We start from the raw sequence: 27,453 nt of genomic DNA, 5'->3' as shown, positions 1-27,453 counted from the left end.
GAACTGAACAAAAGAACTGCAACACTTATGACAGAAGATAACTGCTTCGTTTATGCTTGCATTCAGGCTGGAGTAAATGAAGAAACTATTGACCACATGAGAGAAGTCATTCGTGTTAGAGACTTTCCTCAAAGTAAAGTACAAGAAATTTCTGACGCAACAGGTATAGCATTTAATGTTACCATTGGTTACTTCAATGACTCAAGACATAATGAAATAAAGAGATACATACCAAAAGAATGTGAAACTGTTAGAACTCTTGACTTACTTCTTGTTGAAGACCACTACATGCTAAATGAAAGATTACCAATGACAACATATTTCATTCGCAACTATATAGAAATCTTGAAGGAGTGTGGTGGAATGAACATTGAGAAACAGATGAAGATTTATACAAAGAGAGAGAACAAATATGTAGTTCGTTATGATAGAACAACACCGTTATGGGATGTTATGAAAACATTGTGGGAGTGCAAATATTTCGAACCTATTTCTTATGGAGAACTTTTCACATATACGACTGACTTATATAAACAGAACCTTGCACCATTTAAAGATTTGACATATGCTCCAAAGTATTGTGTACAACTGAAGAAGAAAGCCGAGTCAAAAGAAGTAAATAAAAATAAGTGCAAGTTCATTCCTGAGCACGTTTTCTTTGCTGACTTTGAATGTAGCACTGATGGAGTTCATAAAGCTTTAACATTTGTTATGACAGTGAAGATGGTTCAGTGAGTGAAAGCATTTGGGGTCAGAACTGTGCAACAGAATTTTTGGAACGACTTCCTGACAAGAGTTTAATATATTTCCATAACCTCAGTTATGATATAAACTTCATCTTAAGACACATGACAGAAGTGAAAGGAACTCCCATCATTAAAGGTTCACGAACAATGCAGATAACGGGAATATATAAAGGTAAAGCAATCATTATTAAAGATTCATACACTGTTATAAATAAGAAGCTTAAACTATTTCCTGAAATGTTTCATTTGCAGTGTGGTGAAAAGGAAGTATTTCCGTATCAATATTATTCAAGCTCTTTATTAGCAAATGACAACAGAACTGGTGTCATTTCTGAAGCGTGTAAGTTTGTAAAAGATATTGATACGTTCATGAAAAACATAGATTCCATCAAAGGTTGCAGAATAGATGAAAACCACTTCGACTTAGAAAAGTATAGCACATTTTATTGCAAACAAGATGTAAGAATTTTAAGAGAAGGTTTTGTTAAGTTCCGCAATGATATATTAAAAGAATTTGATTTAAACGTTTATGACTACGTTAGTATTTGTTCTATTGCTAACAAATTGTTTGAGAACAGAGTGTACTTCCCGAATGGAAATTTATATGACCTCTCAAATAAACCAAGAGAATTTATTTCACGCTGTATTCAAGGTGGAAGATGTATGCTGTCAGATAACATGAAACAAAAGAGCGAAAAGAAACTCATTGCTGATTTCGACGCTGTTTCATTATATCCATCAGCTATAGCAAGACTTTATACTTTAGAAGGTATTCCAAAGGTTATGAAGAAAGAAATGTTAAGCACAGAGTATCTCATGAGACATTTATTCGATGACGACCAAAAGGAACCCATTGGTGAAAAGTTTATGTCTGGCTTCTTTGTTCTCATTAAGATAACAGAGATTGGAATACATAGACACTTTCCTTTAATAGTTTGTGACCCTGAACTAAATCCAGAACTTAACGTTCCCAGAAGTTCAAACACTTGCTGTTTAATGTATGTTGACCATATAACATTACAAGACCTCATAAAATATCAAGGTGTCAAATGTGAAGTGTTGCAAGGATACTATTACGATGGAAACAGAGATATTAGAATAAGAGATGAAGTAAAGAAGTTGTTTGAGTTAAGGTTAAAGTATAAGAAAGAAGGAAATCCTTTGCAAGAAAATATAAAGCTCATTCTGAACAGTATTTATGGCAAAACTATTCTATCTCCTATTGAGTCAAAAATAACCATAGTAAATGACAAAGATGCTATAAGATATGCCATCAGAAACTACAACCATATAGTGAAGTTCGAAGGTTTGGATGGTTCAGATAAAACTATTTTCAAGCTAACGAAAAGCATTTGCAGACACTTTAACTTCTGTCCACTTGGTGTTAATATCTATCTATGTCGAAGAGAATAATGTGTGAAGTATTCTGTACTGCTGAAGATATGGGACTTCAAATATTTTACCAGGACTGTGATAGCATGCATATTTTCAATGAAGACATACCAAAGCTTGCAGCAGAGTTTAAGAAGAGATACGGTCGCGAACTTATAGGAAAGAACCTTGGTCAATTTCATTCTGACTTCGCAGAAATAACACCTGGAAAACAAAGTTTAGCATACAAGTCAATATTTTGTGGAAAGAAGACCTACATAGACTTACTCACTAACGATTTAAATGAAGTTGCATTCCATGCACGTTGCAAAGGTGTCAAACAAGACGTCCTTGCTTTAACAGCAAATGAAATGTTTCCTGAAGCTATACAATGCTATTACAATGAAGATAAGAACATTCACATACCTGTTGGAACATATGACAAAGACTCTGAGTTCAGTTTAATGAAACTTTACAAAGCACTTATGACGGTCAAGAGATTGGATTTGACTTATGTAAGTCATGTCAACCTTGCTTTGAAGAAAGTTTAACTTCTCAATAACGACTAAAACAAGCTTTATTCGTAAGTTGAAGTTCTGAGGTCATTTATTTTTGTCAGCAATGAGGTCATTCGTGATAAAAATAAGCCGCTAGCGGCAAGGGCGAAGCCCATGAGGTCATATATTTTTGTCATTTATGTATAACCATTGTCTCTCTTAAACTTTGCAATAGACAGCTTTGTTCTTCTTCCTTCTACATCTGTAATGTTTATATAATCTTTGTTATACTGTCTTAAGACATTCATTCGTCTGTATTGAGTTCCCATGAAATAGTAAAAGGCATCTTCACTTGGGACATAGTAGTAGTTCTCTAACGTGTGATATGAGTATTGTATAATTTCAACAGCGTCTTCAGGAAGAGAGTCAACAATGTCAAACCAATAGCCATTTGAACCAGAAATATTTCTCATGTTTTCTCTTCTTGTCGTCCATCTTAAGTTCGAGATATGAAAGTCTCCTCTGTCTCTGTTTATATGGTCTACTTCACGAAGTCCTTCAGGGTTCGGAATGAAAGTTTCTGCAACTATTCTATGTTTCATCAGCTTGTGTTTGTTTAAATTTACACAAATATAACCATCTCCTTGGTCAAACTCACTAACAACTCTTTTATTGCTTATACGTCTAATTGGATAAGGGTACTCTGAAAAGATTTCATAGTCATTGTCATGTTCGAGTGTTTGCCAATGTCCTTCACCTTCCATGCCTTTCACTCAAATAAAATTTTCAGAAAAAAATAAAACTAGCGTAGATTTTACAATACTGCGATGGTAGAGTTTAAGAGTTGTGCTTCAATGTAGAGACAGTCCTTATGGTCTGGAGGTAAGAACACTGGGCAGTTATGGTCATGAGTGGAGAACATGTCTATCCAAAACTCACGATTGAAGCCAGTTAATTTATAGTATTTAGGGTTAGGAAGTGGTGAAGTTCTTGTATGACCAATGAACTCATTTTCAACTCCCTTACTTAAGTTTGAATATAATATAGCTTGCTTTCTATCCCAAATGCCAGGTGTTACAATCTTTGAAAATTCATTTTTCCTCGGAAGCATTGCATCATAATTGAAAACATTCTTGAAATCATCACTTGGTTCAGAGATTTGAAATCTTATACGTAATGGATTTTCTTTCTTTTTAGCTACTTCATTGAATGGTGAATATATAACAAACTGACAGTCATGAGTTCCATCTTCATTTTCATTAAATTCATAATGAAAGTCTATAAGTTGTGGCGACTACCTTCTTCTTTCAGTTGTGCAAGAAACTCACGTAAAGGCTGTAAAGTTTGTACTTCAATGTTGAACTTTTTCTCGAACATCTCATTAAATGAAATCATACATTGCAACAATGTTGTATCGTCTTTAAAGTATTTGTATATGTGAATGTTTTGGGCGCTTAAAGACTGTTCGTCATTTTCTATCTCGACTTGAAGTATAAAGTCAACCTTTCTGAAAGCACGTGTTATATACATAGATGTTATGCCAATGTACTTCTCTTCATTTATGTTCACAATCCAGTCTGTTGGAAACTTAAACGTTACTCTGTTCCCCTTTATTTTGACGTCAGGGTTTTCACTACTGAACGCAACAGATAAAGGTATTTGTCTATACATTTAATTCGGATAAAAATAAACCATTTACTCTTTCTTTGCTTCAGCTTCTTTAGCTTTTGCTTCAGCTTCTTCTCTAGCTTTCTTCGCCAGCAAACGTGGGTTCTTTTGTCTTCCAGCAGCTAATGCAGCAAGTTGTTTTTCACTAAGTTTTCTCTTTGGTCTCTCTGGCTTTTGTTCTTGTTTTTGTTCCTTCAGTTCGGATAAAATTTGCTCACGAATTTCTTTCTTCAATGCTTCAACATCTATGACCCCTTGGGTCTTGTCCGTAGGGCTTGTCTGAGTCATTTGACTGCAGATAAAAAACAAAATTAAAACTTTAACCGATGTAAAATGAGCTTGTCAAAATCAGAGCGAGAGTCTATTATATTAAATGACGCCAGAGGAATACAACATCCTTTCTATTACGTAAGTCAGAGTAAAGATGGTAAAATATACGTAAGAAAAAGAAAGGTTCCATTAGCGAATGCAGAAAGCGACACATTAAGGTGCATGGCACCGAGGGCGAAGCCCATGTTAAGCCTTCTATTCAAACTGAAAAGTCAATAGAACCAGAAGAAAAGAAGCCAGATGTACTTTCAATAACGAACCAAGAGCTTATTGCAAAGTTCGTGAATTTCATTGAAAAACAAACCGAGTCAAAGAATCCTGACCCGCCAGTGAAAGAAGTTGAGACAAAAGAGAATGTACAGTTCATTGAAAATGTCAAGAAACAACTTCCACCACGAATGCCAAGAAGAAGAGTGAGAATAATGAAGTAAATAGATATTTTTATCTGAAGTAAATACATGCAGAACGAACAGCTAAACGAATTTACTCCAGCAGAGCATATTCATCAGATTCGCTCATATTTCGATATCATAGACAATTCAGTTCAAATTGGTGACACTAATAGAAAATATTCTGACGCAAAAATTCCATCACAACCTGGAACTGCTAAAGATAACACATGGGTAACATTCAATCTCTCACCTCCTGGTGAAAATATGTTGGACCTTTACAATATCTATGCCAAGAAGAAGAGTGAGTTCATTAGTGAAATCTTCTATTGAAATCAAAAATATATAATTGAAATGAAATCTGCACCCTACATATGTTATGGAAACTGTTTATATGTTGAATCAAAAATAAGTAATGTAACAGGAATTTCAGGAGTTAATAATAAAAATTCTGTTATAGAATATAAATCGTTCTGTTACGCCGTTAATTCTGTATTCATGCCTAATTTTCCGATTTTATTAAGGCACGAAGGAAAATGGGTTCGAATTCAACCACACCATTTAAAAGATATGACATTTAGATTAGTTGATTTTCAAGGCGAACCAATTGAAATTAAAGCTCCTGTTCAAATGACTATAGAAGTTGATTTTTTAGAAAATATTAAATGCGACAGCTTATCAGAGAACTCAGATCTAAAAATATAAAGTATGAATTATATATACTGGATAATGAACAATGGTTATTATTGTTTGATGATACAAATGAATTAGTTATGTCGGTGAAGAAAACAAATGTTTATTGTGTTTCTGAAAACTGTACTAAATCGATTAAATTAGGCTTACATTATGAAGATGAGTTTGATAATGTAGAAGAAGTTTTAGATAGATATTATAAACTTTTGACTTAAGCCGAATTTTTTTGACTGACTGACTGACCGATCTAATTCGTTAAAGCATATTTCAAGCAAAGTTTATATTCTGTTGAAAGTTTTGTGTATTCATTCGAATATTTATACTTAAACTCAACTCCTGTAGTTCCTGGTGTTTCGATTATTCTAATACTACCTATTTTCATAAATACCGGCATCTGACCGCAGCACTGTTTCCCTGTTATTCTTGATATAATATTTTCTAAATCCTCCTTTGTTAAAATTATTTGATTCTTACTAATAAGATTTGTCAAAAGCTTCTTATCGTCTTTGAGTAAAATTGTTTGGTATAAATTAAGGAGGTAATGGTCTACGTTATCTGAAGGATTTGTTTGAATAGTTGAATAAGGATTAGGGCTCAATGAGCCCGAGAACCCTTTGAGTTCTTCTTGAGCTTCACGATTATGGTTCTAATGGAGGTGGATATTCTAACTTAACTTCACTGTTAGCGTTTGGTTTGAAGCTGTGTTTAAATTAACGGATTTAGCTGGCTCTTTATCTTTCAAGTTTCCGAACTGTAATTTTTGATTATAATATTATTTGTCGTTCTTGAATCAACATTAGATGTAGGTTCGATTGGAACATTCACCGCACCGGCTAAGATGGATTTACTTCTCATTTTCTAGAGAATAAAAACCTTTTATTACTATAAAAATGAATAATATCTTTGATAAAGGTTTAAACGTGAAACTTGAAAATGAAAATCTTGTTGAATTCACTGAAACGGGCGCAGTTTATAAAGATGTTGAGTTAAATAAGAACAAAAGGCAGAAGTCGAAATATGAACATCGATTATAAACCATTTACTATTTACGTAAATGATGGATCTGGTGGTTCAAACATTAAATATGCAGAAAGTAATAGAGTTTATGCGTTAAAAGGTGAAGCACCATCGATTAAAAACAGTTATTCTAATCTTTATCCTCAAAAACTGACTGATCCAGAAAGTGTGGACATGAATGACACCAAAAATATAAACAGAAATGGTGATAGAGATGGATGGAATCTATTCACTACACCTCATCTAAAAATAAAGCTTTAAAATAATGTTGGTCTTTCCCAAGGTATATTTTTAACATTAATTGTATTAGTCATTATATGAATTTCTAAATATGAACGTGGTGAAATGAGTGATTTATAAGCATCCCAGATTTCATCAAAAGGTAATGTTATACCTGATTGCTTCCAAATTAATTCTATATCGTATTTTGAGAAACCTTGAAATATAACGAAATCAGTAATTAAACGTTTTATGTTTAAGCTAAAAACCTCCACGTTTGCATAAGTATTGCAACAGTCATGTGATAATGTCTGACTTTAGTAATTAAATTAGCTAATGGTGAATCTGGTTTTGAAACTAAACCTTTACCAGCGAAATCATCACAAACTAATAAAGTGTTTGATGGATATTTTTTAAAAGGATATTTTGAAAGTTTGAGAGAATGTAGTTTGTCAATCGTTTCATATCATACGTACCATCCTGCTGTCTCAAATGATGTTTATCAATAATTCTTTCCATTTCTTCCGAGGTCTTTTGCATTCCTGATTGTATAAATTCAACTATTGCATAATATTTCTTCTTTCTTCTTATATTGTTGAAGAAAAGAAATTAATTCGCTATCTGGAACTTTAATTACTGATGCCTGAACTTTACCATAAACGTCTTCGCTGTTGAATCCATTGAATCTGAAGTTGCTGATATAATGATTTGGTCATAATATGAATCTTGACCTAACGTTCAGTAATTAAAATATGACGAATTAAATTAAAAGTCTTTCCGAACCCATTTTTCCGCAATAGAAATACACACCGTTTGAACAGAACTGATAATCCTTACTGAAGGGAAGAATTAATGAACTATTGAGTTTATCAGATTTTTCATTCATTTTTTCATCTACTTCTTCAAATAAATGTTTCATTTTATTATAATTAAAAATGCAAGTCAGAAATTTTGTTAATACCGTTCCCAGTCTTAATGATAAAAGTATTAAAATCTATTATGAGCACATATTTTCACAACCGTTTAAAATAATCAATGGTGAATACATTTATGAATACCCTAAACACTGGGTTGATTATAACACTGGCGAAAAAGCAATTGAAATAAGACAGATAAAAACCATTCCTGCAGGACGAACCATTGAATTATATAACTTTGGAATAATAAGAGATAATCATCAATATGATTTACAGATTTATATAGATTTAGACACAGGAGATGATATGACAGCATTTAATAAAAAGATTAAATCGGTTCTTATTGAACAGTTAAAAGGTGCCGGATATCCTCAACCTAATGAAGTTGATATGTTTTATAGTTTTGAAACTAATTCAATAGAATTTCGTGTTAATTCAAATTCAAAAGCTGGTTTCATATTTGATTTAAAAGATGGTGCTGTCGGTGATGAGATTGAAAATATATACACGAATAAAAATTTTCAAGAGATTACAGGAATTAATAATGATGAATGCTTTTATCGATTTGCTCAGTTCGGAGCAGAACAGATAACATTAAATGACCTCCTGGAGTACTTACCAAAATCAATTTCCATTAAAAATGATGATTATTTATTAACATCAATTTCATTTAATGGTGTTTGGTCCAGAGAAGCAGTAATAATTAAATCGAGTATAAGTGAGTTCGCAGAAGATTCAATTTTATGTTTATCAAACTGTTTATATTCTCCGCCGAAGCATTATTCAATAACTAATTATGTTAATAAATTTAATATAAAATTAGTTGAACCATCGAGCCTAAAAGATATTGTCCTTCCTGATGACAGAAAAGATAGTATTATTATCGAACTCATATTAATCGCTTATTAAAATTTAATTATATATAAATGAGTTCAACGACTGAAAGCGCATGGGCTAGTTTTGATGAAGATCCTAAACCGCGGAATTATAATAGAATTGTAATTCCTGTAGGTCTTTTATTAGCTGCTGGTGCTGTAGCGGGACCATATTTATATAGAAATTTATATAGAACACCGATTAATTCAACTGCCGGGGCTGATCTTATTCCAACAGGTCTGAAAAAATCTACACCGATTCAAGCAAGCACGACACAGAAAGGAAGGAAGCAACCCCACACGTATTAGGTCTTTTATTAATTATTTAAAGAATAGAAGAAATTAATTTGTAATAAATGACGTCGTTAAATGTAAAAATAATTTGTGATGATATTACTATCATTGATGATGTAAGTGAGTGTGCTAATATAATTGATAGAATTAATGAACTAATAAAGAGGTTCAGTGGTGAAAAAGTCAGAGTTTCATTAACGTTTAGCTCCGATGAAAAATTTTATGAGTTAATCATTATGAGAAATGATTTTAATAAGCATTAAATGGTATTTTCAACACTATCAGCTTTGTATGGAGGTTATAAAGCTATTGACGGTTTAACTGGTGGAGCTGTATCAAAAGCTTTAAAAAATAATGCTGGAATGCTTGTGGGAGCTGCTGCCAAAAAATTAAAATCTGAAAAGTTAAAGAAATTAGGTAACTGGGTCGCTGACCAGTCGCAGAACCTTTTAGGTGAAGATAATGAAATATCTAAGCAGTTAAAAGATTTTAAAGGTCAGCTGAATGGTGAAGAGTTTAAATTAAATTCACTTAAAGAAAAGGAGAAACAGCCACCAATTGAGGCACCGCCGATTAATTCAGCACCTGCGCCATCACCAGTAATTGCGGTCGCACCATATGACCCTGGCGGTTATGGAAGACCTTTTGACCCTAAAACAGGAGGTTCGAATTGGTTCCATTACGGTCGAAGATATATTTTAGCTAAAATCGCAAAAGCAAAGAAACTGTTAAAAACTAAAAAGAAACCAAGAGTTTGAAAGTAATTAAATGGTTAGAGATGTTCTCGAATACCCTGCACCACCTGAAACGCCTAACAATAATGATTTATATAATCGATTGAAAACTTTAGGTAAAGCGTATTTATGATTTAATTATCCTTATCATATGGCGGCTTATACACTCTATAAGCACTATAAAGAAAGTCAAAGACCTTCAACCGACCTAGTTGATCCGCAGGAATTAAGGAAAAGACGACGAAGCCGCTAAGCGGCTCAGATGGACTCAGAGAGTCCTCATAAAAAATAAAGTTAATTTTAAAAATATTTTTTATTTTTTACTTTTAATAAAATGAGTACTAAAATTACTGAAGCAACAAAACAAAAGTTTTTAGTTGAATACATTAAATCAGGAACTGTTCCAGAAGGTTTTTATGTTCATCAAATGAAAGATGGTAGAGTTCAATTTAGAAAAATTAAGCAGCCATTAGATAAAAATGGTATTTTGAGAAAGATTAAATTATATGAAGATAATATAGCAGAACTGAAGAAGAAGTTAGAAGAATTCGAAAAATCAGATGAAGCCGCTTAGCGGCCAGATGGACTCAAAGAGTCCTCATGAAATAATAAATTTTATTTTTATATAAAATGAATTTTACTAATAAATTATTAATTATCGTTTCATTACTTCTCATCTCCCGTGAAGCTCGTTTATGGTATGAATCTATAAAAGAGTTTGAAGACAGCAGCGATGACATTCCTGAATCATGCCAGCATATTTACTGTTGAAAATTCACAGGGTTAGAAAAGAGGTTAGAAATCGGGTTAGATCTAACCTTCTACCCTAAATATATTTTTGGTGTAAATTTATGAGGGTAGAAAAGAGGTTAGAAATCGGGTTAGATCTAACCTTCTACCCTAAATATATTTTTGGTGTAAATTTATGAGGGTAGAAAAGAGGTTAGATATCGGGTTAGATCTAACCTTCTACCCTAAAATTAATTTTATCATTTATGAAAAATTTAGTATATACAGAAATTAAAAAATTTTTGAGTTAATTTATTTTTAAGTTTATTTTTTTACTCTGGGTGTTAAAATCTATGATAAAAAAAATAAATAAAAAATTTTAACGTTAATTTTTAAGTTTATTTTAAAAAAATTATTTTTTTTATTTTGTGAAGTGTCAAAAATTTTAACGTTAATTTTTAAGTTTATTTTTTATTTTGTGAAGTGTCAAAAATTTTAACGTTAATTTTTAAAGTTAATTTTTTTAAAAAATATTTTTTATTTTTGTAAATGTCAAAATATTTTATGTGTCAAACGGTTTTTTGCAGATTCTAGTAATTTGAGTACTAAGGGGCGTAGACCCTTGGTACCTAATTACTAGATACTAACTGGAGAAAAGGTCTCAAATGAATGTGTTTGATGCCCAGGTACATTTTCTCCTAATTGTAGATGGTCATCCATCCAGGCTCTCTTTCTTGGCCGTTCGCCTCTTGAGCGCCTTCAATATCGAGCTTCTTGTTCTCCCAGGCCATACATCTCATATCTTACAACCTCTTGATGTTGGGATTTTTTCTCCCTTGAAGGCCCAATTCAAGAAATTGTTTGATATGGCGACTATCCGGTACGATCAGCAAGGGCATATGGTGATCAATTATGTATGGAACGCCAGAGAACTGCGCTATATCATGGTTCGCAGCTTCCTTGATGCATGTAGTGTGTCTTGCACAGCTACAAACATCGAAAATGCTTTTAAAGCAACAGGAATCTATCCATTGGATATGAACAAACCTCTTGCTTCCAGATACATTGTAGCAAATGGAGTTCCTCCTGCAAGGCCCAATTTTGTCAACGACAAAGTCCTTACAGATCCAAATGTGATGATGCAAGTCTTCCAAATGGAATATGGACGCCCCATGCAGCAACAGGATTGGTATTTCAATCTGTTTGTGGCTATGCAATCTGTTTTGGCCTGGAATGGAGCATATGGCCAGGTTCTTAGTCGTGAGTTACATCTCCTTTATCCTACTGCAGGTGGATTTCAAAAAATCCAATTAAAATGATATAAAGCTGAGGAGCTCCAGGGTGAAGAGGAATTGATGAAGAAAAGAAGCAGCTGCATAATGGAGTGAGGAAGCATCTTGATGAAGAGAGGAAGCACCTTGATCAAGAGAGGAAGTACTTTGAAGAAGAGAGGAAGCACCTTGATCAAGAGAGGAAGCACTTTGTTGAAGAGAGGAAGCATCTTGATCAAGAGAGGAAGTACTTTGAAGAAGAGAGGAAGCACCTTGATCAAGAGAGGAAGCACTTTGTTGAAGAGAGGAAGCTGCATGATGTAGTGAGGAAGCTGCATGATGAAGAGAAGAAGCACTTTGTTGAAGAGAGGAAGCACCTTGATCAAGAGAGGAAGCATCTTGATGAAGAGAGGAAGCACCTTGATCAAGAGAGGAAGTACTTCGTTGAAGAGAGGAAGCTGCATGATGAAGAGAGGAAGCATCTTGATGAAGAGAGGAAGCACCTTGATCAAGAGAGGAAGCACTTTGAAGAAGAGAGGAAGCATCTTGATCAAGAGAGGAAGTACTTTGAAGAAGAGAGGAAGCACCTTGATCAAGAGAGGAAGCACTTTGTTGAAGAGAGGAAGCATCTTGATCAAGAGAGGAAGCATCTTGATCAAGAGAGGAAGTACTTTGAAGAAGAGAGGAAGCACCTTGATCAAGAGAGGAAGCACTTTGTTGAAGAGAGGAAGCATCTTGATCAAGAGAGGAAGTACTTTGAAGAAGAGAGGAAGCATCTTGATCAAGAGAGGAAGCACCTTGATCAAGAGAGGAAGCACTTTGTTGAAGAGAGGAAGCATCTTGATCAAGAGAGGAAGTACTTTGAAGAAGAGAGGAAGTACTTTGAAGAAGAGAGGAAGCACCTTGATCAAGAGAGGAAGTACTTTGTTGAAGAGAGGAAGCATCTTGATCAAGAGAGGAAGCACCTTGATCAAGAGAGGAAGCACTTTGTTGAAGAGAGGAAGCATCTTGATCAAGAGAGGAAGTACTTTGAAGAAGAGAGGAAGTACTTTGAAGAAGAGAGGAAGCACCTTGATCAAGAGAGGAAGTACTTTGAAGAAGAGAGGAAGCATCTTGATCAAGAGAGGAAGCACCTTGATCAAGAGAGGAAGCACTTTGTTGAAGAGAGGAAGCATCTTGATCAAGAGAGGAAGTACTTTGAAGAAGAGAGGAAGCACTTTGTTGAAGAGAGGAAGCATCTTGATCAAGAGAGGAAGTACTTTGAAGAAGAGAGGAAGTACTTTGAAGAAGAGAGGAAGCATCTTGATCAAGAGAGGAAGTACTTTGAAGAAGAGAGGAAGCATCTTGATCAAGAGAGGAAGCATCTTGATCAAGAGAGGAAGTACTTTGAAGAAGAGAGGAAGCATCTTGATCAAGAGAGGAAGCATCTTGATCAAGAGAGGAAGTACTTTGTTGAAGAGAGGAAGCATCTTGATCAAGAGAGGAAGCACCTTGATCAAGAGAGGAAGCACTTTGTTGAAGAGAGGAAGCATCTTGATCAAGAGAGGAAGTACTTTGAAGAAGAGAGGAAGTACTTTGAAGAAGAGAGGAAGCACCTTGATCAAGAGAGGAAGTACTTTGAAGAAGAGAGGAAGCACTTTGTTGAAGAGAGGAAGCATCTTGATCAAGAGAGGAAGTACTTTGAAGAAGAGAGGAAGTACTTTGAAGAAGAGAGGAAGCATCTTGATCAAGAGAGGAAGTACTTTGAAGAAGAGAGGAAGCATCTTGATCAAGAGAGGAAGTACTTTGAAGAAGAGAGGAAGCATCTTGATCAAGAGAGGAAGTACTTTGAAGAAGAGAGGAAGCATCTTGATCAAGAGAGGAAGTACTTTGAAGAAGAGAGGAAGCACCTTGATCAAGAGAGGAAGCACTTTGTTGAAGAGAGGAAGCATCTTGATCAAGAGAGGAAGTACTTTGAAGAAGAGAGGAAGCACCTTGATCAAGAGAGGAAGCACTTTGTTGAAGAGAGGAAGCACTTTGATGAAGTGAGGAAGCATCTTGATCAAGAGAGGAAGAGTATATAAGAATTTCCGAAAAAGTGACACCCAAAAAGTGATACTTTCAATAGGGAGTAACACTTAAAAGTGACAATTTAAAATTCACAAAAAAAAATAATAAATTTTTTAGTCTATTAACTTATTCTTTTCTTTGAAATCCTCTAAAAATTCTTCGAAATGTTCTAAAATATAATCTGGAGAATTATAACAAAATTCATTAATTTCTAACATATACGTATCTAACAATTCATTTGGAATTTCAAACGATCTTAAATATGTAATTGAATTTTGTATCTTCTCATTTATTTGAGAAAGTTTTTCTTCAGCATTTTCCAATAAAAATCTTAATGGATTCAAATTGGCTTCTTGATTCTGAACAAAATTTAATACTTGGTATAAACGTGATTGAACTTCTCTTTTCAATTTTGTTTTATAATCTGTCAATCGAGGCTCGCGAATTCTAATTGAAGGAATAAAACCTGTTTGAAGTAAATCGTTTTTAATACGATAAAAGTAATTGGGTGCAACTTCTTCTAAAAGATTTTTGACAAAAACATCAATTCTTTGATTTTTAACGCAGCCAAAATCGTGATATTTTATCTTTTTAAATAAAGATTCAGAAACGTTATTCACAACGGTTAATTCATTTGGTCTGGCAGCGGCTATCCACATCATAGCCAACAATTCCTTATACAAAATTCAAAAACTTGGGTGCAATCAGTTCTGATTGCACCCAAGTTTTTGAACTTTCTTGAGGGAATTAAAGGGTGAGAGATTTATAGTCTATCTATATATCTCCCACCCTCTAATTCCCTCCCTGACAGCGGGAAATTTTGTCTGAATGTTAAACTATTCAGACAAAGTTTCCCACTGTTTGCGAAGGAATTGTTGGCTATGATGTACTGATTCATGATCAGTACATCATAGCTAACAATTCCTTATATAAAGTTCAAAAACTTGGGTGCAATCAGTTCTGATTGCACCCAAGTTTTTGAACTTTCTTGAGGGAATTAAAGGGTGAGAGATTTATAGTCTATCTATATATCTCCCACCCTCTAATTCCCTCCCTGACAGCGGGAAATTTTGTCTGAATGTTAAACTATTCAGACAAAGTTTCCCACTGTTTGCGAAGGAATTGTTGGCTATGATGTACTGATTCATGATCAGTACATCATAGCTAACAATTCCTTATATAAAGTTCAAAAACTTGGGTGCAATCAGTTCTGATTGCACCCAAGTTTTTGAACTTTCTTGAGGGAATGGAAGAGTAAGAGGTATACATTATGAATATATACCTCTTACCCTTCCATTCCCTCTCTGACAGCGGGAAACTTTGTCTGAATGTTAAACTATTCAGACAAAGTTTCCCGCTGTCAGCGAAAGAATTGTTCCATCTGGTGCATAGAGTGTGAATCTATGCACCAAATGGAGCAAGTCCCTCGCGAAATTGCCAAAACTTGCGTCGCATTTCAAAGATTGCGACCCAAATTTTGGCGATTTCTAGTAGAGATGGAGTATTTTGAGTCACTGACCTATATGCAGTGGCTCAAAGGGCTCCATCTCTACTTTGAAGCAAGGAAACTTTCCTCGAAATTTTGATAATTTGAAGAAAGTTTTCAAGCAATTAACAAAGGATTACTCGCTATGAGGTAAAAATTCTAGATTTTCACCTCATAGCGAGAGCTTCCCTTTCATTGCTTGAAAACTTTCCCCAGCTTCAAAATTGGGGAAAGGGCTGTAAAGTCGACTCCGATACCAGCAGGTACCAGAGTATTTAAAAAGAGCCCTCGTACGAGTTTCTATGAAGACCTTCTCATTCAAGAAGATCTTAATAGAAAATCGTACGAGGGCATTGGAAACTCGCGTCTGGTACATGTTGGTACCAGAGTGTTTGAGATTTGAAGACTCTGGTACTAACATGTACCAGAATTTATGATGAATTTAAGATGGACCATTATAAAATGGTAGCGGTTTGTTTCAAAAAAATTTAGATGAGATTTGCATAGATATAGATTATATGATTTATACATATGAAAAATAATATATAAAAATATAATTTTGAGATAATTATGTAAATAATATTTTAAATATTTGAATTTGAGGTATAATTTTATAGTAAAATATATTATAAAGAGTATTTATATAAATATTGTAAAATAATATAAGTAATAAAAATTGAGACCCCCTCCCTGTTTTTGATGTTTTGTCACTTTTTCGGTAATTCTTATTGTTTCCTTTGTTGAAGAGAGGAAGCACTTTGATGAAGAGAGGAAGCACCTTGATCAAGAGAGGAAGCATCTTAATCAAGAGAGGAAGCTGCATGATGGAGTGAGGAAGCATCTTGATCAAGAGAGGAAGTACTTTGAAGAAGAGAGGAAGCATCTTGATCAAGAGAGGAAGTACTTTGAAGAAGAGAGGAAGCATCTTGATCAAGAGAGGAAGTACTTTGAAGAAGAGAGGAAGCTGCATGATGGATGCATGATGGAGTGAGGAAGCATCTTGATGAAGAGAGGAAGCGTAAGAACCGATAACATTTACAAAATATTAAATTTATTTTGTAAATTTTCCAAAAGCCTTAGTACCAATGTAATATAAATGCTCCAAAAATACCATCCCTCCTTCCAAAAGCGTAAGAACCGATAACATTTACAAAATATTATATAGGGTGTCCAAAGGTGCGTTTAGCACAGCGCTCTATATGAGACTATTAAAGGAGATATATGCTGATTATAAATATATAATAAAAAATATGAATATATGTATATGATGAGTAAGTTGTATTTTGGCGCCATGCCGGGATATAAAATGAATTTTGAGACAAGAGGCGGTTTCGCGGGAAATTTTGGCGGGATTTTTTTCATTTTTTTAATGAATCATAAAGAAAACATCCTCGCTCTTGCAAAAAAATGCAAAGACTGTAAAAAAATCTACGAGACATTGGTAAAATGCTTCGGTATGGATGCTCCTAGCTATTCCACTGTAACGTATCATGTTAGGATGTATCACTTCATGAACAAAAAGGCGCCCATCATAAAAATTGACAAAAAATCGCCGGATCAAAGAAAAATCAAAGCAATTCTTCAAGCGCTAGATGAAGACCCAAGAGCATCACTCAGAAGGATAGAGGAGATGACAAAGATACCACGTACAACAGTCAGTTATTATCTGCACAATTATTTGAACTACAAACTAGCGTATACACGTTGGGTTCCGCACAACCTTAATTCAGTTCAAAAAAAATCTAGAGTCCAATCTTCGAAAGAGCTCCTCTCTCTATTGCGTGCGTATCAATCCAAGAAGTTTCGCTTTTTAGTAACAGGGGACGAGTCTTGGTTTCAATATGCAACAGAAGCCAAAATCATGTGGATCCCGAAGGATGAAAATCCGCAAACATTCCCGAAGAAAAAAATTGACACACCAATGATGATGTTGTCGGTTTTTTGGGGCGTGAATGGCATCATCGCAATTGATATTCTTCAAAAACCTAATACGATGAATGCTCAGTATCTAATTGACAATGTTCTTACTCAAATTATCAATTCTGATGAGTTTGAGAAATCCAAACAACAAAAACAAAAGTTTGCAATTCATTTTGATAATTCAAGAGTTCACAAAAGTCATAAGGTAATGAATTACTTGGTGGAAAACAATGTCAAAGTTGTTCCAAAACCCAATTTATTCACCTGATATTGCACCCTCTGACTTTTATTTATTCGGCACGCTAAAAAAGAGAGCTGAAGGACGCGAATTCGCGAGTCCAGATGATCTTGAAAATTTTGTAAGAGAGCAATTTGAGCAATTTTCTCATGATGATTTAAAGCGTGTCTTTCAAGCCTGGATCGATCGCTGCGAACGCGTGATTGAATCCAATGGTGATTATATTTAAATAAACTTTATATATATTTAACTTGTTTATTTCTATTCGCAGTATTCAGGTTTGTGCTAAACACACCTTTGGACACCCTATATTTATTTTGTAAATTTTCCAAAAGCCTTAGTACCAATATAATATAAATGCACTAAAAACCCAAATGCCAATAGCATGTATTCAAAAAATGCAATTCAATACAAATTTGATTGCATTTTTTGAGATGGAAGTGTATCCGAATTCACAATTGTAATCCACGAATACACTTCCATCTCATTGATAAGAGGCTAATGTTTTTCTCATTAATAAGGCGCTGTTGGCCTCTATCCATAGCCGAAGTGATATTAACGTATGTTAACGTACAAAGTAAAAACATGTTTTTTCTTTTTAAAATCATTTAGTAATTAATAATATTTAGCACTCATAGTAAAAACATTAAAATTTATAAGAATCGTTATGAAGAAAAATTGAGAACTTATGATTTTTATTTAAGAAAATGATTAAATAATATATAAATAACCATATAAACAACATTTTAGATTCCTCTGAAAAGGGTATCTCAAATTGGTCTATGACCAATTGAATGGTTCGCCGGTTATTCAAGGTACGGTATGCTTTATTTAGTGCTTTATCAAATTTTATATAGTTTTTATCTGAAACCGTATCTACATCGAGAACACAATATAATTGATTAATGAATAAATAATTATTTTTTTGAGAAGAATTTACTATTTCATATTTTGAGAGAAAATTTTTCCCCTCTTTTACATAAAATTCTGATGTCGTTGGCGGGCTTATGTCTTTACAATGTTCCTGTCCAAAGTACTGCGGATAATATCGCTGATATGGTCACTCAGTTTGGAACACCAACCAAAATTTGCATGCTTGTTGATGATAATCAAGAATTTAGAAAAACCGCATTTGTAATTTTCGCTGATGAAGATGAAGCAAGAAAAGCATCCCAGAATTTGAATGGTTTGATCATAAAGCATGATATGATCTTTACAAAATATGGCGAACTACCTGCTTACGTACAAAATGAAATCTTTCAGGATGAAAATTCAGTAATTTATGTTCATGACGATTCAGAAAAGGAAATCAATGCAGATGCTTACTCTCCATTTACAGACGATAGTGATCGTTCCTTCAATTGTGGGTATAAATCCTTTGATTATTACACGAAATATAAAAGGTGCTACATACCCCATCCTCGTGTTGTCTATTGTTAATATCCATCAGTTATACCATTGTTTTTATTTCTAATAATAAATTTCTATTTTGATCGTACAAACCTTTAATGATTCTTATGGTCTGAAGTGCTTTTACAATTTAGACTCACTGGTGCAGTAAATGTTCAGAAAATCAATATTTCATATCTTTCGAAAAAATTATGAGATTTTCACAATATTTTCTAGTAATTTAAGATAACTATGATATTTTTAATGGATTCAAATTATAATTTTGATGATTGAGGCTAAATTTGAAAATATATTTTAGAACGCCTCCTTTATAAGGGAAAACAACAGTCTATCTTGTTTGTGTAATAACTACTGGAAAAATTCATCAAATTCAATATTACATCGCCTCAACTATAAGATGATTCCGAATCTTCAGCATTTAATTAGTTCCATATTCCTTGAAAATAGTGATAAACGACTAAAAAGGCCTATTTATAATAGGTTTACTGATATGTATGGGAATGATTTATTAAAAAAAGTGATTTATTCAACAAGGAATAAACCGCAATCAAGGCCATCAAAAGTAATTGTGTAAACACCACCTTTTCCTTCGAATACAGCTCCAGTTATTAAGTCTGTCATCTTTGTTCCTCCGACCGTATACTGAACTGTATTTGAGTGTTCATCTAAGTTTGCTGCATAAACAACCTTATTCTGGGTAGATTCGTCCCACTTGCAGTTGAAAAGTACATTTCCGACAAGAGTGTTAGAAAATGTGCCTCTGTAAAGAGAAGGATTTGCATCTCTGATCTTATTTAACTTTTTGACGAAATCGTGCATATCCTTTTCACGGGAATTGAAATTAGTGATCTTTCCGTCAGTTCTGGCACAGTTATCTGAATACGTATTTGGACCACAAGTTGTTTGTGATGGGCTATGCCAGCAATCGGTGATATCACCAATTTCATCCCCGTAATAGACGGTAATTGGTCCAGATGTTGCACATTGAGTGGTCAATGCGATCTTATAACGTTTCCAGTAGCTGTCTGAGGACTGGTCTTCGTTATACTTGCTTCTGATAAGGTTACCGAAGCGCCATACATCATGGTTAGAAACAAAAAGGTTTGGATAAACAGGAGTATTGGTGTAGCCTTTCTGATCGTTCGATTTGAGAACGTCGGCGAGAGCTGAAGCTCCACGGCCTCCAGCACCAGATTCCTCGCAAGCAATTCCCTGAACAAGATTGTAACGAGATGGGAAGTCAAATGCAGATCTGAGACCATCTTGGCCATATGTTTCGCGGTTGATTAAATCTGCAGAGTTCCAGTCTTCACCAACTACGTAGCCGAGAATACCCCATTTCTCTCCAGCAGCTTTGCGTTTATCGCATGCAGCTTCAACGACTTGACGGATTTCGTGAAGGTAATTGTGACCGTTCTGGTTAAGTTGGTAGCATTGGTCGAGACGCCAGCCATCAATTCCATAAGTCTCAATCCAATACTTTGCAACTTCGGAATAATAAGGAAGGCTTCCTGGATAACTAACTGGATTGTTGCCACCCTGTGGTAAATTGCCTGATGGAGATGGTGTTGTTACGCCGCCATGATGACCAAAAACGCCATCAAGTAATACATAAAGGCCTTTTGAGTGGGCAGTGTCAATCAACTCTTTGAAAACTTTTTCATCACCAAAGTTTGGATCGATCTTGAAGTAGTTGGTAGCGAAGTATCCAGTGGATTGTAATATTTTGCCTCCTTGGCCGTTTGTAGAATCGAAAACTGGAGTCATCCAAAGTGTATTGAATCCTAAGTCCTTGATATAATCTAGGGCATCAATTATTCCACGAAGATCTCCTAAGTGATGTGAGGGACCATAGCCTATTCCATAGCCAATTGAAGGGTCTCCATCTTGGAAAGATGATATCATGACTTGATATATCTTAAGATTGTTGAAGAGATTATAATCAACGCAAGATGAAAGAACAGAGCAAAGGAAAAACATTAAAAACTGTTTTGAATTTCGCTCTCAATAATTCTGATCTGAATCTCATTTCAATTTTGAAAGGTTTATAAAAAATCGTCATCGTTGTACTTCGAGAATATCTGATTTTTTATTTTAAGAGTTGGATTTTAAATTTCTCAATTCAATTAGTTTACTTATCGTTATTATTAATCAATAATGATTGAAGCAAAAAGCAATAAAAAAGATATCAGACAAATATAAAAAAATTTTCCGATACAGGGAGTCAAACCCCGATCCTGTGGATGAAAACCACATATCCTAACCGCTGAACGATATCGCATTAACATTTTTAATCTAATTATCTAACTAAAGTTGAATTTCATAATATATGGTTAAATATAAATCTATTAATTAGATGAAAATTAGTTCTTGAGAAAAAATGGACGAAATTTATTGCATAATAACCAAAACTATTGAGCTCATTGTATTAAATAAATCTTTTATTATACTTGTCATATCAAGCAGATATCCTAGTTAGTCAGTTTTGATGTAGCTTTTGTGTTTTTCATTTGTTATTTCTTTTGGCGATAGAATTAGAAAAATGTTATCCAATATTTTTTACTCAAAATTAATATTAATATTTTTCCTTCGTTTGTAATTCTAAGATGCAAAATCCCCGATATCAAAATTGAGTCTAATTCAAATATTTGAATAAAATTCAAAATTTTATTTAATAAAAATTCGCTTAAATTTGCTTTATTATTCCAGTATCATCATTTCATGTCCTGCCAAATAAAATTCAGAACGCTTCACAATTTCATTCAAAACTTCAAATCTATTGAATATGATTATTTTTGAATAATTGCTATATCATTGATAGTTATGCAGTAATGTATAAAATAATTCTTTAACTGTAAATATTTTTTCTGAATAGTAACAAAAATTGCTTTCATTTATCCCACATGAACAATTTGTTTTCTGAAACCCAAATTAATTCACATTTTTTCTATTTATAGGCAAAGCATATCATTACATAAATTTTTGGGAAACGTTTATAGAAAATATTCAAAGAGATTTTCAATGCGTACTTTTTCATATTTTTATTTCTTGCAATGTTTGACGAGATGGTTTTCCTATTAGATAAGCATGGATATATTTTTAAGAGACAGATAGGCAAGGGATGCTTTGCAACATGCTATCTTGTTTATGACCAAAATTATCAACAGGAATTCATTTGCAAGGTTTGTCATATTAACTCCTCAAAAGAAGATTCTTCTAACAATATACAATTCTACCAAAATGAAATTGATGCTCTTATTAAGGTTTCCCATCCAAACATTGTTAACATTTATAACCATTTTACCGAAAATAACTATATGTTCATCATTCTTGAATATTGCAAGAACCAATCACTAGATAAGTATATTAATTTATATGGTATCCCTCAAAAGGCAGTTTTATTCGAATACGTTAAACAATTTGCCCAGGCTCTTCAGCATTGTCACTCAATGGGCATGGCTCATCACGATATTAAACCAGCCAATTTACTTCTTGATGAATATAACAGGATTAAGCTTGCAGACTTTGGTTTTGCTTCATTTGATCTGAAAACAAATGCTATTCGAGGTTCACTAGCATATATTCCACCAGAAAAACTAGGAGATCTTCCTTATGATCCTTTTGCAAGTGATGTGTGGAGTTTTGGTGTGACATTGTATAATCTAAACACTGGGAAGCTCCCGTTTCCTGGAAGCACAAAACAAGAAATGGAAGAGCGTATTAAAAAGGCAGAATTCAAGATCCTACCTGAAATTTATGACTTTGCAAAAACAATTATAGAAAAAACAATAGTTTTTGATCCAGCGCAACGTTGGACAATGAACGATATTGTAAATTATCTGGCTAATTATAAAAATAAGTCAAAGATGGCAGGCAATCTTCGATTAAACTCGAAACTTCATTTCCACTCCTTGAACCAAGTCTGCGGTACCGGGCGTATATCAGCACCATACAAGGCAAAGTTGCATTTTTCTAGTACATTTCATGCAACTCAGCCGAATTACTATAGAATGGACTTATGAAATGCGTTTGTGTTTTAATAATAAAAAGTATATTCTAATTTAGATTTTGTTTCATAGAAAATGAAAGTTACAATCGATGATTACTTTTTGTAAATTAATAAAATTTCGCTTAGCTTGACCTCTATTGCATCCATAATTTTATTTTTGAATTCTTTTTGTTTGGGTAAAATCATAGAAGGAATTGAATATCAGAAGATGTATTATTCTATTTTTAAGCAATATAATGTGATGAGACACAATTGTCAAAAAAAATCTCGAAATAAAAAGAAAACCAATAATGAATTCATGTTGCTTTTTATTAGTATAGGATGATGCTTTTAAATAAATAAGAAAGCAAATTAATATATAAAAGATAGAAAGAAAAATAATATGACAATAAATATGTCTCTACCAAACAATCGTTCCGTTCGAAAAGATTTCGAACTCAGAATCGGATGGTGCAGTTTCTTGAATTTCTGAAATAACTTTATCAATCTTTGAATCAATTGCTAAATATGAAGGATCGGTTATTTCTGTTTGAGCGGTTTCCTTTTGGAGGAAATCTGAACAAAACTTCGCTTTGATGAGTGGAATCTTTGTATTACCGTATATCCAGATGTCATCGTTTATGCATATGTATTTATGTATCATTCGATTCTTTTTACGTTCTTTTGTATATGTAATTACTATTGTTGTATCTTGATAATGGTAGAATGTAATGTAAGAAAGGATAAATGGTTCAAATTGGGGAATAATATTGACTATATTTTGATATAGACAATTTTCAAGAGCCATTTGGTGAACTAAACAGAATCCCTCAAAAAGTGAAAATGTTGGATGAAGAAGGCATCTCTGAACATTGGCCATTGGTGTGAATTTTACGTATTGGAATATGTTTACTAAATTATCACACCATTGTTGTTGAATAGCCAGATTGAGAACAAATTTAAATCTATCGGCCTCACGAGGTAAGCGTGTTGTAAGGCCGTGTAAAGCCAAAAACTGTACAAAATGGTATATATTTACATCAGGTGTTTTATGAAGATTCTCTCTGCGGAATGTTTCAAAATCCCTTCTGAGATTAATAAAATGAGATAAGCAACGTTTTAAACTATCAGAATCGCCCCTACTATAGTTAATACTCGTCTGATTGAGAAATCTTTGTAACTCAAGTTTAGAGTGGTAGGACATTTGTTAAATTAATCAATTGATGACTCAATTGAGAAAATTGAATGGTTTCAGAATTACCATGAAAAATTCATAATAACTGCTAGAAATTAAAAAGTGATAATGTCAGCATTTTGGAAGATTATGGGTGTGATGTGCATGCAAGCAAGTGAAGTAAATTTATGATCATTACATTGAAGCATGATCAAAGAACGATATGAAATTAGAATAAGTAAACAATTCTTGAATTAACGTGCTTTAATTTATATTGATCGAATAGGGAAAATATTATATATTTAAAAGAATATGCAAACTTTGCATTTTATAAACTGAGTTAGCTTTCAAAAATCATGATATAGAATTTTTCTATAGTGTCTGAAAATAATAAAGTAAAATAAAAATATTCCGCAATAAAATATATGTGAAAATAAAGAACTGAATAATTTATTACGATATGCCAATAACTTATTTTTAAATATAAAATTAAATTTAGTAAAAATTAGATAGAATAAGTGCGTATATATAGTTAATAATTTACAATATCAAAATTCTTAATAAAGCCGAAATCTGTCAGATTTGAATTTATCTTCGATATTCGTATAAGCGCATATGAGAAACATATAAGTTGGTGACCGGTTCCAAATTAAAAATTAAAAATCATGTCAAAAAAAAACTTTTGGATTGAAATTTTCCATATAATCTTATATTAAAAATAAATGTCTTGTCCAAAAATGATATTAATTTACGTCAGCAAGATGTTATCCTTGTCAAAAAAAATCAAAAGTCTCATCACACTTTTCAATGCTCGATTTTTAAAAACTGTTTAAAAATGGAGCTTATATTGAAATAGTGTAGAGACTAAAAATTACCACAGACTATTTCAGAGGATTGAGTTGCCACTCAATCCTCTGAAAAGTCTGAGGTAATTTGCAAAATTATTTTTGACATTCAAATTATGATTGTTCTTCAAATAAATATAATTTTTCTATACCTAGTTATGCTAGAATACATTTATTATATTAGGAATTTTTGTCAGTCATTGAAAATATGAAAATGAATAATTGATTATTTCCGGATTAAAGAAGTGATTTTCTTCTTCGCATTTAGGGTGAATATTTCATCAATGAAACGATGATCAAATAAAATAATTTGACAAAAAAATTGAATTCAGTTATCAAACTGTACACTGTATTATCAACTTGTATTGATTACATCATTTTTTTGATGAAATAATTAATCATTTTTTTAATAAATATTAATCAAATTTCTTAAAATCCAAATGGATTCTGCTCTCTGATGGTAGTTCCTAATTGTTTTGTTGCAAATGGCATCAATGATTTAAACATATTCTCTACTATTGTTAAAATTTGAATATTTCTCTAATTGTATTTTTTAAAAAAGGTCTTATTAATTTAAATAGAAATTTTTTGAACTCTTATTTATGAAGCATCTATACAGTTGCAAAAGTCTCTCAGAAAATAAAAAGTGAGATGGAAGAAAATTGAAAGGAATAAATGGAAGAAATCAATTTTGATTTTAGTCCCGACTTTTAATAACACGATAATTTATGAAATAATTTTTCAATTGTATGAAAAAAAGAGAAAGATGAAATTTCCAAAAAATGAAACAATGGGTCTACTATTTTGATAAGGAATTTATGCATGAAAGATAGTTATTTTCTGTTTCAGATATAGCTTATTTAGAATTTTGATAAATATAACCAAACTATAAAAAATATTTTGTTTTATGATATGCTGTAAGCACATTTGTATATTATATGTTAGTTTCCATATATTTCAAAATTCATGAATAATAATTGTTATTAGTAGTAGGATATGAAGGGTTTAGTGACTTTTTTTGTTACGTCTATATATAGATGAAGGTATATTTTCACATCTTCTATATATAGATGATATAAAAATTTTTTCTTACGTTTTTTAAGTCATGAATTCGTAAGAAAGCGCGACATTATTAAATAAATTAGTAATAAATATTATATACTAAACACATTTTAAAAATTAACATTAATTTTAAAATAATTTATTTTTTTCTTTTATAAAAGAAGCTATATATAGATGATGTCAGATATTCCGCGATTAATTAAACATTGTTTAAATCCTGAATGGGTTAAACTTCAATTTAAAAATGAAGATTGTGAATTATTAAATGAATATGAAAGCCAAAATAAGCTAATGAGGTATAAATATAATGATAAAGAATATTTAATTTCATGGAATCAATGGAGTCATAATCAAAGACCTCATAAACGAGAAGAAGAAATTGAAAATAATGAAATGAAAAAAAAAAAAAAAAAAAAAAAAAAGGTAGTGGGGCTTCCAGGCACTTCGTGCCTTCTAGCCCTGAAGATGTTTAGTAATAAATGAAGTTTTTATTCGGAAAATTGTTAGTCTTCTGGGTCGAAAACATTATATAATGTGTCGCTTTTCACAAATTATATATGTTTTCATGTTTTGTCAAGACTTCTTCGTAATGAGTGTAAATGACCAAAAATATAATTTAGGGTAGAAGGTTAGATCTAACCTCTTTTCTAACCTCTTTTCTAACCTCTTGAATTTGTCATGATTTCATCGTAAATGTTTTGTCATGATTTCATCGTACATGTTTTGTCAAGACTTCTTCATCGTAATGAGTGTAAAGGACCCAAAAATAAAGTTTAGGTGAAGAGGTGAGATCTCACCTGTTTTCTCACCTCTTTTCTCACCTCTTGAATTTTCAAGACTTCTTCGTAAATGTTTTGTCAAGACTTCTTCGTAAATGTTTTGTCAAGACTTCTTCGTAAAATCAGACAAAAATAAAGTTTAGGGTAGAAGGTTAGATCTAACCTGTTTTCTAACCTCTTTTCTACCCTCATGAATTTTCATGATTTCATCGTACATGTTTTGTCAAGACTTCTTCGTAAATGTTTTGTCAAAACTTCTTCGTAAAATCAGACAAAAATATATTTTAGGTGAAGAGGTGAGATCTCACCTGTTTTCTCACCTGTTTTCTCACCTCTTGAATTTTCATGATTTCTTCGTACATGTTTTGTCACTTTTCTGTCACTTTTCAGGAAAAAAACATTTTTATATATATATAAATGAATTTTACAAAACCACCGTTACCGTTCTTTGGAAATAAGAGTAAATGTAAAGATATTATATTGAGAGAACTTAAGAAACTACCGAATGGTCTAACATTTGTAGATTTGTTCGGTGGAAGTTTCTATATATCCCATTTGTGCCATATAATATTCCCAGACTCAAAGATTATATGCAATGACTTCGACAACTATATGGACCGTCTCAAACATATACCAGACACAAACAAAATATTGAGTGAGTTAAAAGAAAAGATACCTATAGGTAAGATGGAACGTATACCATTAGATAACAAAAATATTGTGAGAGAGGTTTTGAAAAAAGCAGAATATAT

General features: G+C 32.8%; 7 protein-coding genes, 1 non-coding gene and 7 pseudogenes across 15 annotated transcripts, besides 7 other annotated features; 9 read left to right on the top strand and 6 right to left on the bottom strand.

Annotated features, from left to right (window-relative positions):
- The first annotated feature begins 27 nt into the window (after positions 1-27).
- TVAGG3_0314220 lies at positions 28-858 on the top strand (annotated as a pseudogene). The gene has a single exon. A coding segment is annotated over exon 1 (831 nt).
- A 257-nt stretch (positions 859-1,115) lies between these two features.
- TVAGG3_0314210 lies at positions 1,116-2,295 on the top strand (annotated as a pseudogene). Its single transcript has one exon. A coding segment is annotated over exon 1 (1,180 nt).
- Positions 2,296-2,660: 365 nt separating this feature from the next.
- Positions 2,661-8,753: a mobile genetic element.
- On the bottom strand, positions 3,429-4,173 carry TVAGG3_0314200 (annotated as a pseudogene). The gene has a single exon. A coding segment is annotated over exon 1 (745 nt).
- Positions 4,310-4,570, bottom strand: TVAGG3_0314190 (uncharacterized protein; the record flags this gene model as incomplete). The annotated part of the gene is made up of 1 exon (XM_051229967.1): positions 4,310-4,570. One exon carries the CDS (start codon positions 4,568-4,570, stop codon positions 4,310-4,312), a length of 261 nt encoding a protein of 86 aa, XP_051099697.1.
- Positions 4,616-5,040, top strand: TVAGG3_0314180 (annotated as a pseudogene). The gene has a single exon. A coding segment is annotated over exon 1 (425 nt).
- Positions 5,942-6,549, bottom strand: TVAGG3_0314170 (annotated as a pseudogene). The gene has a single exon. A coding segment is annotated over exon 1 (608 nt).
- TVAGG3_0314160 (uncharacterized protein) lies at positions 6,712-6,972 on the top strand (the record flags this gene model as incomplete). Its single annotated transcript, XM_001321277.2, has 1 exon — positions 6,712-6,972. The coding sequence occupies one exon, from the start codon at positions 6,712-6,714 to the stop codon at positions 6,970-6,972; it is 261 nt and encodes an 86-aa protein (XP_001321312.2).
- Positions 8,754-8,773: 20 nt separating the features above from the next.
- On the top strand, positions 8,774-9,068 carry TVAGG3_0314140 (annotated as a pseudogene). Its single transcript has one exon. A coding segment is annotated over exon 1 (295 nt).
- A 1,016-nt stretch (positions 9,069-10,084) lies between these two features.
- On the top strand, positions 10,085-10,324 carry TVAGG3_0314130 (uncharacterized protein; the record flags this gene model as incomplete). The annotated part of the gene is made up of 1 exon (XM_001301831.1): positions 10,085-10,324. One exon carries the CDS (start codon positions 10,085-10,087, stop codon positions 10,322-10,324), a length of 240 nt encoding a protein of 79 aa, XP_001301832.1.
- Positions 10,325-13,803: 3,479 nt separating this feature from the next.
- Positions 13,804-13,833: a terminal%2Cinverted (terminal inverted repeat of MuDR-2_TvMULE3 transposon ID:TVAGG3_0314120).
- Positions 13,804-16,020: a mobile genetic element.
- Positions 15,993-16,020: a terminal%2Cinverted (terminal inverted repeat of MuDR-2_TvMULE3 transposon ID:TVAGG3_0314120).
- A 427-nt stretch (positions 16,021-16,447) lies between these two features.
- Positions 16,448-16,475: a terminal%2Cinverted (terminal inverted repeat of Mariner transposon ID:TVAGG3_0314100).
- Positions 16,448-17,752: a mobile genetic element.
- On the top strand, positions 16,544-17,672 carry TVAGG3_0314110 (annotated as a pseudogene). The gene has a single exon. A coding segment is annotated over exon 1 (1,129 nt).
- Positions 17,725-17,752: a terminal%2Cinverted (terminal inverted repeat of Mariner transposon ID:TVAGG3_0314100).
- Positions 17,753-18,433: 681 nt separating this feature from the next.
- TVAGG3_0314090 (RNA-binding domain, RBD family-containing protein) lies at positions 18,434-18,883 on the top strand (the record flags this gene model as incomplete). Its single annotated transcript, XM_001301825.1, has 1 exon — positions 18,434-18,883. One exon carries the CDS (start codon positions 18,434-18,436, stop codon positions 18,881-18,883), a length of 450 nt encoding a protein of 149 aa, XP_001301826.1.
- Positions 18,884-19,356: 473 nt separating this feature from the next.
- Positions 19,357-20,855, bottom strand: TVAGG3_0314080 (alpha-amylase protein; the record flags this gene model as incomplete). The annotated part of the gene is made up of 1 exon (XM_001301824.1): positions 19,376-20,833. One exon carries the CDS (start codon positions 20,831-20,833, stop codon positions 19,376-19,378), a length of 1,458 nt encoding a protein of 485 aa, XP_001301825.1.
- A 207-nt stretch (positions 20,856-21,062) lies between these two features.
- TVAGG3_0314070 lies at positions 21,063-21,134 on the bottom strand. The gene has a single exon. It is a non-coding gene; the product is annotated as a tRNA-Glu (tRNA).
- Positions 21,135-21,906: 772 nt separating this feature from the next.
- TVAGG3_0314060 (protein serine/threonine kinase protein) lies at positions 21,907-22,875 on the top strand (the record flags this gene model as incomplete). Its single annotated transcript, XM_001301823.1, has 1 exon — positions 21,907-22,875. One exon carries the CDS (start codon positions 21,907-21,909, stop codon positions 22,873-22,875), a length of 969 nt encoding a protein of 322 aa, XP_001301824.1.
- A 387-nt stretch (positions 22,876-23,262) lies between these two features.
- TVAGG3_0314050 (uncharacterized protein) lies at positions 23,263-24,045 on the bottom strand (the record flags this gene model as incomplete). Its single annotated transcript, XM_001301822.1, has 1 exon — positions 23,263-24,045. One exon carries the CDS (start codon positions 24,043-24,045, stop codon positions 23,263-23,265), a length of 783 nt encoding a protein of 260 aa, XP_001301823.1.
- Positions 24,046-27,453: the final 3,408 nt, after the last annotated feature.

This window comes from Trichomonas vaginalis, chromosome V (assembly GCF_026262505.1).
Source record: "Trichomonas vaginalis G3 chromosome V, whole genome shotgun sequence".
Taxonomy (NCBI): domain Eukaryota; phylum Parabasalia; order Trichomonadida; family Trichomonadidae; genus Trichomonas; species Trichomonas vaginalis.
This window is presented reverse-complemented; position numbering and strand designations above follow the sequence as displayed.